General features: G+C 37.0%; 1 protein-coding gene across 1 annotated transcript in view; it reads right to left on the bottom strand.

The window, feature by feature from the left end:
- Nucleotides 1-1,513: 1,513 nt before the first annotated feature.
- Nucleotides 1,514-11,362, bottom strand: part of ARHGAP42 (Rho GTPase activating protein 42) — a 1,340,395-nt gene continuing 1,330,546 nt past the window's right edge. Inside the window, exon 24 of the mRNA XM_044071941.1 lies at nt 1,514-3,478. Coding sequence (XP_043927876.1) covers nt 3,390-3,478 — 89 coding nt within the window. The 3' untranslated portion in view covers nt 1,514-3,389. The remainder of the gene's footprint in view (nt 3,479-11,362) is intronic.

Below are 11,362 nucleotides of genomic sequence, written 5' to 3'. Positions count from 1 at the left end.
CCATGGAAGGTTGAAGACATCATCAGTTTACATAGGTTCCTTTTATCCTCAGAAAGAACAGATACCTCAGAACTGATGAGACTTGACTCTCAAAGCTGACGTCAGAACCAATTTTTAAGTGCTGAGGCCCTGAGAGGGAGGGTAAGATCCACCAGTTTTAGTGACAACCCATCCCCTCAAAATGTAGCACAAAAGCTTTGGCTGTGAGACCTTTCTAGATCTGAACCTAGTAGATTAGAAAGAGAAAGTGATGCTGTCAGAATTGAAGTAACTCAGCCTGTCAGCTTTGACAATGATGCCCTAGGACAGGATGAGTCCAAGAAAAAACAGTGAATAGGATGGACCAGCACCTGAGAAAAGGAAGATAAATGGTTGTTGGACCAAGGCTTGATACTCTCCCAGGACATGGCACTGTGAGAACTTCAAGCTGGATTCTAAGGAACTCCCTCATTATCTTGTCAACATCCTGTTCAGCTAAGCTCTTGGAAGACTGGGTAGAAGAAGACACCAAAGGCAGTCTTGAATCTCTCCACTCCCAGAGAATGGGAAAATGTAGTCTTGGACTCACCAGTTGTGGCAAGCAATGGTGTTGAGAATGTGAGTGATGGACCTGAGAAACAGTTGGCTCTGACCATCAAGGATTTTTTGGATACAGCCTGAACAGTAATGTTGGACACGGAACATTTTCATGACTTTTCAGTATCTGAGTTATCCTTTACCTTTTCTTTTATCTTCGTTGTCACTTTTACCTTTTCTTTTTCCTTTCCTTTCTCTTTTTATTTCTGCTTCTCTTTGGGTTTCCTGCTGGTTGGAGAAGGGGCATCGATCGAAACAGAAGCTGCAGTAATTACAGACCTTATCTGTGGAGGGAGAGAGCCCTTCCCAATGAGCTTCTCCCTCCTAGCCTGAAAAGTTCTGGCACTTGAAGAGGTAAAACTTGACACTGTCACTGTCAAGGTGTATACACACACACACGCACACACACACACACACACACACACACATATATATATATATATATATATATATATATATATATATATATACATATATGGGTCCCCTTCAGTAGATCAGTAGATCAAACTTTTAAAGGTTCGAACCTCATATGGCCGAGATCATATGATCAAACTTTTAAAAGTTTGAGCGGACTGAATGGAGATCTGCGTACAGTGTGGAATGGGAAGATTTCCCTTTTCTGCAATGTAGTGCGATCTCGGAGTTGGCATATTTAAGTAACGGGGGGGGGTCTGAGGTGCAGGGGGGGTTATGCAGGTTTAGTTTTTTTTTTTTTTTTTTTTTTCTGCTTCAGTTTTCGAACTTTTAAATGTTCAATGTTATGGTCTTGGCCATATCGTCTTTGAACATTTAAAAGTTCGATCTACTGAAGTAGATCCATACATATATATATATATATATATATATATATATATATATATATTTATGTGTGTGTGTATATATATATATATATATATATATATATATATATATATATATATACAGAAAAACACACACTTCAAAACACTATTAAAACACTATGTATACCCTAACCACTTAAGTAACCTAAGTAACCTATCAAAGAATCTAAACTATTAGTCAAAAACACTCTAATGTTAAAGATCTAGACAGAAGAATCTCTCAGTAGTGGAAGGAGTAAAAAGATGACTAAAAATACGCAAGGGATACTGTTTGAGACTTGAAAAACACAGCCAAAGTCTTCAGGCATCAAAACACATCTGAGATACGAATGTAGAGCAGAAGGGAATTATGAGTAGGAGAGGCGTGAGAGCCCTTAAACCAAGAAGCATCCAACAGCCCATGGTTGAATTTGAAAAAAAAAAACAGATGACACTGGATTCTTGTTTTTCCACAGTTCACCACAAAAAAGGCACACACATAGCTAACAAAAGTGAACTTAATGAAGGAAGAAAGACAACAGTTCTTTAACAGTTGAAAAAAATAGAAAAAAAGGAAAAATCACAATCTTATGCCAGAACACAGCGTACCCTCATAATATACTCAAAGCAGCCTGGGGCCAGCCAATTAATCAAAAATCTTTGACCCAAAAAAAAAATGGAGAAGCAGTTTAGAGCAGTAGCACTGTGGGACTGTAGTTAGGGCAAGCAGCAAGGAGACATTTACCCTGGCAGTCATGAACACTGGGCTCAGAGATAGAAAAGCTTGCTGGTATCTATGTTCTGCATGCCATCACAGACTACCATAATTCATAGATATGAATTACAGTATTCCCCAGGAGTGCACCTTTGCCATTCTGCATTCTAGAATGGCATGGATATGCTCCCAATACACTTCAATATTCCGACATACATGCCTTGCCATGTTTTATACAGATGCCACATGCTGCTGCTTGGTAAGGCAAATTATCCAAGGCTACACTATCCTACTTCAGTATGCTTGGACAACCATCTTGACTCATGTGATTCATACAGTGTTCACATTCAGTTATCACAGTAGTGGACAGGGGTTCAATACTATATTACAGTAAAATGGGGTACTGGGGATCTCCAACTCCCCATTGATGCAACTTCATCAGCATTACTGTATGTGTGTGGAAGGACTGGGGCATGTTTGTGTGCTGTAGCAACTCTGCCTGCATGGCGCAGAACTCCATCCCCAATATCACTTTTCCTGCCAGGCAGCATAAGGGCAAGGTATTTTTTTTCAGCACTGGCATGCTGCTCAGCCACACATTAGCATGCCTACATGCATATGCATGTGTGGGTGAGTGTGGGCATCTGTGTGTGTGTATGTGTGTGTGTCTGTCTGTGCAACTGTGCATGTCTTTCTCTTTGAGATATAATCCAAATGCTATGCCTTACAGACAATAAGTGCAGTGTGTTTTAGTGAAAAACATTACTACGCCAAGACACTGACTGCAAAGTGAACTCTTCATTCCTAAAACACTTCACATTATGCTATTCAAAATATGTATGTGTCATCACAAGGAAAGAAATTAAAAGATTCTACTTGAAATGAAATTAATATTTTTCAAGGCAAATAAAATAAAAGGGTCTGTTTAACATAAAATCAAATTATTGTTACGATCTCTATCATTTCAGGATTAAATTACATGGAAAATGATTACTGTTGCTAGGAGCTATACAGACTTTCAACAGGTCTTCAGTTATGTTACAAATATTTTTGCAAACTGATAAAATTAAATATTTTGTATTTTGACAGGCATCTGAATGTATTCAAAACCATTGAACTCATTATTATGGTGGATTCATGTGCATGTTTCCTATCAGTGCAGTCACTTGGGATATATACCAGTTACAATCAACTGGTTCAACTCCATAAAAACTGGGACTAGTATATTGCAGTCTTGTAACCATGGATACCATGAAGATTCTTTAGTCCTCGAAATGTTATCAAAGGTAGATAACGTAATTTTCTGGAATAAGTCCTGTTCTGCCTTCATATGTTGCTTGCAGCCAGCCGGGTTCAACTGATTTGTATACTGTAATGACATTAAAAAAAAAAAAGCTTAGGGATAAATGTGAAAAACATATAAGTAACCAACATTACTGAGGTCACATTCTGCATTCTGAAAATGGAAAAGACAAACATTCAGAAATGAAAGTTACTCTACTGCATTTTATTAGCACAAGATTAAAAACCGGTGGAATACTTGCTCCTTCTAAAGGAGATCATATATATATATATATATATATATATATATATATATATATATATATATATATATTTGTGTGTGTGTGTGTGTGTGTGTGTGTGTGTGTGTGTGTGTGTTTATAGATTTTTAAAACAGCATATACCACACAGATTTATAGCTTGTTATATAATACATGATAATGAAAAACACTGACTTAAACTCACCTTAAATGCAAATCATCTTACAAATCTATCCTGTAAAACAGCGTTCATTTTTCTCTCTCAGGACTTAGAGTTAAATAAAGAACGAGTTTCTATGCCAACATGTGCTTTGCTCATAGAATATATGACTGCCCCACAAGTTTTGTCAAACACAGGCAAAAATTTCTTCCTGATAAATATAATTTGCTTTGTTCAATCCTTTCTCATTTGCACATCTGACAACATGGTACACCTTCAAAAATTACTCAGGAAGCGTTAACAGCCACTGAAACATGGCATCATAACTCCCAACTCTTGCTCAACCCAAAAAAGTCAAAGTCAAAGAAGAAAAAAAAAAAGACCAAACTACTACTTTTTTTTCCCCAAATCCCTCTGAAGTCACTTTTCATAGCAAATTTAGGGATGATAGTGGATGAAAAGCTTAAATTCAACCTGTATATACAAAATTGCATAAGAAAACTCATCAAAAACTTGGGATGCTTTACAGTGCCAAAAACATTCTCACCAATACAACTAAAACTACACTTGCCACTCACTACATATCTCCTCCCCACTCTTCTATATGGCACTCCCATTCTTACTAACCCCTAGGCATCACAAAAATTAAAACCTGAACAATACTCTAACAAAGTTGCTAGATCTTGCCTTCCAGAACTCACCACTATATAGCACTAAAAAGCCTAATTGTTTAGAACTGCCTCATCAACTAACATATACACAGCTTTCTACTACCTATAAAATTATCCAGCATCCATCTGCTTGTCCAGCACTAAAAACATTCTACACAATTTTGTTTACAGTTGGTCATTGCAATCCAGTGACCACAAACTCCTGCTTGTCTAGTGACCTAACAAATCTGCTGGGTATTGTGTGTACTTGTACAAGGTTGCTAAGGCCTGGAACTCCTTACCTATATCCATCAGGTCAATACTCTTCCTCCCATCTTTCAAAGCCACTCTAAAAGACTTCCTAGCTAAAATTTGTCTCTGTTCTTGCTCAAAATCAGGATAAATTATATCACTAAATGTGACTAAGTACCTTTTCATTCCTTGCACCTCCTTACTCTCCCTTCTTCACTTATTTCCTTATTTCTATCAAATTCTCTTCCTTGACTTGCTCTCTAAATATACCATAAGCCTATTTCCCCCTCATTTCATTTTGCAATTCCTGGTTGTATTAGACTAAATTACCTTTAATTTATTTACACACCGTCTAAAATTTCTATAAATATTAAATGATTGTCATGTAACTTGTATCAATTCTTAACCAATGTTTTTATATTATAATTAATTTGTTATAATTATTTAAACTGCAGATATTTTTGTTTTATTTTTGAAGATAGTAAAATTATTGTTCTTAATTTTTTTGCGATAATTTGGAGCTTTTCTCCCTGTGCCTCCATTGGGAATAACTTCTACCAAGTCAGACTTTCCTGGTAATCAAATGTCAATAAATAATAAATTATGTTATCCATACTCCTGGTCCAGATGTACTTTTTAGTACTAGATCATATATTACATGGATGGACCACATTTTGCTGAATTCATTTTACTTACAATTTCCTCAGTATTGCTTGACTGCTGTAAGGTTTTACTTCCTGCCAAGTTCAGATGCAAATTCAAGTTTCAGATTGGTTGGACCACCCATGCAAGGCTTCCATTGGTTGCCACCTCACTGGCAGCTCAACTACATCCACACTGTTCTAGTGAATAGCTACTATGCAATACAGATAGCGTAAGGGTACAATACAAACCTAAAGACATGCTGTTTGGAGAAGTCTACATGACTGAATGGAAGCACTCACCATCAGCCTGAATAATTTTAGTAGAGACACTGTTACATTCTAGAACTAATTTTATTTTGTCTTTTAATTCAAGACTTATTCACTGATAAATATGGGTGAAATCATACTCTATAATGCCAAAAGGAAGATATGGCAAGCTTTTCTGTCCTTATGGTAAGTATTGACATAGTTGACCAATAAACAAAAAAGTGAAGCAGAAGCACCAACATTGTAACTAGAATCCACCTTCTAGGTCCTCCAGAAAATGGAAAATACGAGGTTTGTTTAAAAAAAAGTTTTAATGCACAATCCACAAACTGCATAGACATATTAATGCACTTGTAGCACCAGCGTTTTTGTCTCTCCTCATAAAGACTTCATCAGATGACCTAGAATACTGTTTTACCCTTTAAATAGTCCCTCACATACATAAATAAACCAATCACATTGTATAATAAAAAATTTTAAAAAGTTTAAAAAACAGTCACTTCCCTTAGGAAAACAGTGTTGTATGAAACCTTAAATTACATAGAGAAATAAACACTTACTTAAAAACATACTGTTACATAAATACTTTAAAATTCACTATGCACTTTCCTTATAATATGTCGTTGTTGATGTTGTTGTCTTTCGGCTTTTCCCGGTTAGGGGTCGCCACAGCGGAACTCCGGTCCGCTAATGATTGGCAGTAGATTTTCACGAACGCCGAGGTGCCAGCTCGATGTTCAACCTTCAACGAAGGCATGCCCATTTACACATGTCTTTCGAACGCCCACCCAACCGTGGGGAGGACATGCAGACTACACAGAAGGCACTCCCCGCACTGCAGCCAAGAATCAAACGGGAGAACCTCTTGCTGTGAGGCAACAACACTACCGCTGCACCACCACGGATGTACACTTTCCTTATAATATAAAAGTATAAAAATATTGGTAAAAACAATTTAACTTACTCAGGTGATGTAGAAAACAACATTATTGCACCATCTAGTGGCTTTTTTAGGAACTGTGTCTTAGATGAAAACTATAGTTTGGCAGATCTCAATTTTAATAAAAGAACAATGAATATAAAATCAGTTAAACCAGGGGGGCTTGATGCGTCCAGGGTTACTTGCCACCAAAGTTCCCTGAACTCTATTCTCTCCTCCCATGGTCCACCCCTGATTTCTTTTGGTATTTGTTCCAAGACTAAAAAAAAACAAAGTTAGCTTTTAAACAAACTTTCGTGTGTTTATATAAAGCATTGGACTCCTTTTTATTCAAAATGTCATATGTATGTTCATAAATCCTTCTCTTGAGTCTACGTTCAGTTTTACCTACATAGAAGGATCTGCACTCAACACACAAAGCAAGATATGCTAACCCCATAGCTTCACAATTAAAATACCCAGGGCTGCATACCCACCTATTCCTAGCCTCAATAAAAAGTTTGTCTGTATTGGCTATACTTGCGCATTGGGAACAGTGGCCACAGTTGTAAGTCCCCACTCTCCTCCTATTCCTTACCATATTTTTGCCACCATGTTCAAGAATATTTTTCAAACCAGACGAGTTCTTGTATACAAATTTCAGAGGGCTGTTGGGAAGCTTTTCCAAGTCTGAAATGGTTACAAACCTTTCCCATTCAGATTTAATAATTCTCTTTATTGCTCCATTAAGAGCATTGTACTCTAATACCATAGCACCATTGTAACTGACATCATGTTCTTCTCCTGCATCGTTGTGCATTATTTCATTCTGTCCTAGAATAGGTCTAAATTTTGTAGTAGAAAGTACTTAAAGAATTTTAAAGTATTTATGTAATAGTATGTTTTTAAGTAAGTGTTTATTTCTCTATGTAATTTAAGGCTTCATACAACACTGTTTTCCTAAGGGAAGTGACTGTTTTTTAAATTTTAAAAAATTTTTTATTATACAATGTGATTGGTTTATTTATGTATGTGAGGGACTATTTAAAGGGTAAAACAGTATTCTAGGTCATCTGATGAAGTCTTTATGAGGAGAGACGAAAACGCTGGTGCTACAAGTGCGTTAATGTGTCTATGCAGTTTGTGGATTGTGCATTAAAACGTTTTTTTAAACAAACCTCGTATTTTCTGTTTTCTGGAGGGCCTACAAGGTGGATTCTATTGACATAGTTGGCTGTACCGCATGACTTGCTCATACGAAGCATGGTTCTTTTTGGATTTGTAACTGCCCATGTATGGTATGTTGCAGGAATTGTATTTAGTACAGCACAATATACGGGAATTGCTCAGACTAGACTGCATTATTACTGGTAAGTAGTTTGCTTGCTTTAGTTCCAGATAGACATTTCTACCCTGGTGCTAAGCCATGAAGTAATATACATTAACTGCATGCACATGAAGACCAGGCCGATGTTTAGAATGCTACAACCTAGTTCCTTTACTTTATGTTTTTCTCTGTTACTGGTGGAGAAAAGCACTGAAGACTAAAACTCCTACACTTCTGAGTATTATCTTATTTTCCCAGGACAGACATGCTTGCCATTATAAGCTATCCAAGAGTGGCGTCAAATCACATGATCACATGATAAAAAACAGTGGTGACTGCTGGAAAGGTCATGTCTTGCTGAAGATACAAACAACGTGACTGGCAGCCAGTTTCCCTCTGAACTCTGCCACAAAACATAATTTTGCACTCATTGAAGCAATGACTGTTTTCTTTTTGTTCTGCTGGACTTGTAGATTGCACTGTTTCACAGTCATGTGTGACTTTGTTCTACGGAGTGTGCAAGGTTTACTGCAACAAGTCCATAGTTGAGAACCTCCGGAACTTGAGAAATTTGTAGGACCGAATGAACATCAAGTGAGACCCAGTGGCCTGGTTACTGTGTGGAGACAATATATCCATTATATCCATGAATGCAGTGTATCATAAAAAACAAGGCAGCAACTTACAAGGCAAGAGATAGGCCTAGGCTTGCTAAGTTTGCAACTCTACCTAGCAGAGAAAATGGGTTAAAGGCAATGCTGCATTGATTAGGTTGCTAGAACCAGCTTGCTAAGAACATGTTTGAAAATGAACAAGAGACTGGTGGGTTTTTGGATTAAATAACCCTTTGGCTTAGTTTGTAGAACTAAATTAGTTAAAAACTTTTTCCTAAGCAGTGAAAACAGGTTAGTGAGTGGTGCAGTCTTTGAAAGAAGTATCCCTTTGAAGTGGCTGCTATGAGACAGCTCTGCAGCTATCAGATATGGAAAACAATATCCACACAGTCTATGAATGGTAATCATTATGACATACGAGCACTTGGAAGGTATATAAAGTACTGAGAATGACTCAAAGGGTAATGCCTAAAATTGAAATATTCCTCGGCCTGACTTGAACTTGAGTAATGCCCGTAGGAACAGATGGAAAATAATGGGAAGGCATGCATTCTGAATTTCTACCATCCCTAACAAATTTCCTCAGTCAGAGGAATCCAAGACTGCATCATGTAAATGTCTTTCTTGCATTCTACAGACTTTTGAGATACTTCACATCTAAAATAAATCCTAGACTCAAATGTTTTCTGTGAAAAAAACTGAAATGGGGAAAAACTCATTTTTTGTTGAGCTGGTTCTTCTATTTAGCAGCATTTTAGAAAAGGCCCAAGGCCTCCTGCTACAGCTGTGTTAACAGCTTTGTTAGAGGACAGTACAACAGATTCGGGAAACATTTTTTTGTGGCTTGGCAGTGACTTGCACTAAACTGCAAGAGTTAATCAGAGTAGTGCTGTATGCAATAAGCCTTACCTCACAGAGTACGTCATTGCACATTTTGAGCTAATATTTTGCCAGTGTCACTTAAAGGGTACGGTTGACTGGCTGGTCAACTCAGTCCACAGCTAGGGACTAACAATGCACATTATTAAAACCAAAGTTATATTCACAGGTCTGAAACATGCAGCAACTACAAAGTACTTCAACTGATGACACAGAGCACAGACTGTGGGCCAAACTCACATATGCAAGTCAGCACTGAGCTAGACCTTTTCTAAATTGCTCTTGCAGTCACTCATCACAATTAGCCATCCTTGTCAGTACAAATAGGTCTTTGTTTCTACCCGAAAGAATTAAGACCTGAATGGAGTTCTCTTCTGCTTATTTTCTCAGTTATCTGACAATGACATAAAATGGTCTCACTGAAGTATTTATAGAAATGGGCTAAAATGACATATATACTGAGCATGCTTCCCCTTGTTTTGAAACATTTTTAAACAATTTTGACTGCAAATGCATAAGAGACAAGCATTTCTGAAGACTTTTCCAAGTTTCCATATCTACAATAGCAGCACCACTCTGCAGTTAGTATGACAGCTTTTAATTTATTCTTCTTCAAGAAAACTAATCAAAGAGTGAGTTCTCCTTTAATGTTAGCATTTTAGTGTGTGGAAAATGAGCAGGATGGAGTCTGACAGTCTTAATGCATTCCCTAATACAACACGTTTGGGTGAAAAGGGCAAGGAAACAATTTAATGAAAACACCTTATTAAGACTTCATTAAAGCACTGCCACTTGGTCAGGGATGGGAGGTTTAGAATATGAATGTATTGACTTAGTTTGCCTTGAAGATTACTGGGATGTATTTACTTTATAGAAGTATGCACAATAATTCAGAATGGAATATTTAATTCTACAGCTGGTTTGCAGGTATTTTTTAAGCTCAGAAGTTCCAGAAATCATTGCCAAGGCTGAATGTCAAGATGAAGTGCAAGCCTCTCTAACCACAGTTGCAGTCCATACGTGTCAACTGTCCAGATTTTTGCCTCACATTTCATGTCTGTTCCTCATAAACTTTGTGGGGTTTTTTGCAAATCATCAAGAACTGAATTCTCAAAATAATGACCAAATTTTTTTGTTTCAGACTTCATACACTTCAGAAACCATATGGTAATGCCAAACGTTCTATCAACTTTCTAAATTAATAAGAGAAAGACTTAAAATTTGTCCCTAAGTTTGGGCCTTTGAACCTCCATTATGTTTTAATTTGTCCATATTCACTACATGAAGAGGTTTAGAGGTACTTGCAGAGCTTTCTCCAGTATTAAGAAAGTTAAATCCCAAGATGATTCAAATGCTTGGGATGGTGAAATCCAAGCTTCTATAAATGGAAGAAGGTCTAAATACAAACAGAAGTAATCTGGAATGTTAAGGCATAATTCCAAGAAATGTTTATTGATTTTAAGTTCTTTAAACCACAGTAGGAGAGCATACATCTAAGGGTGATAGATGTTTGGATGTTAATGACATTCAAAGAAAAGAAGTCATATGTCTATAATGAATACATTACAGAAAGAAAAAGGAAATATCGAGGCACATAGAGAATGAGGAGGTAAAAGGACACTATTGCAATTTAACTGGGGGCTTCACAATGGCATTGATGTAGGTGATATGCTGCCCCATTTATACTATTTGCTAGTCTCTGAACCACCCCAGTTATGTACAAGGCAAGTAATCATCATCAACATCATCATCATAATAATAAATATTAATAATATAAATTCTTTAATATCAAAAAATGAGTGCAACAAATCTTGTAAAAACAATTACTAGTATCATACTGAATGAAGCTTTTAGGGTTGGGATTCAGAAAGGACTATCACCAGCAGTACGCCCTAACACAGGTGAAAAACTGTTGGAGGTAGCCCTTTGTTATTCAGAAATAGGCAGACCATAGTGAATCACTAAGTTGGGCTGTCACCATGACCATGCTAAATGCTAAA

The sequence above is a fragment of the Protopterus annectens genome, chromosome 5.part0 (assembly GCF_019279795.1).
Source record: "Protopterus annectens isolate FY-2018-M chromosome 5.part0, PAN1.0, whole genome shotgun sequence".
Lineage (NCBI taxonomy): Eukaryota > Metazoa > Chordata > Ceratodontiformes > Protopteridae > Protopterus > Protopterus annectens.
The sequence above is the reverse complement of the archived record's forward strand: the minus strand, read 5'-3'. Positions and strand labels throughout refer to the sequence as shown.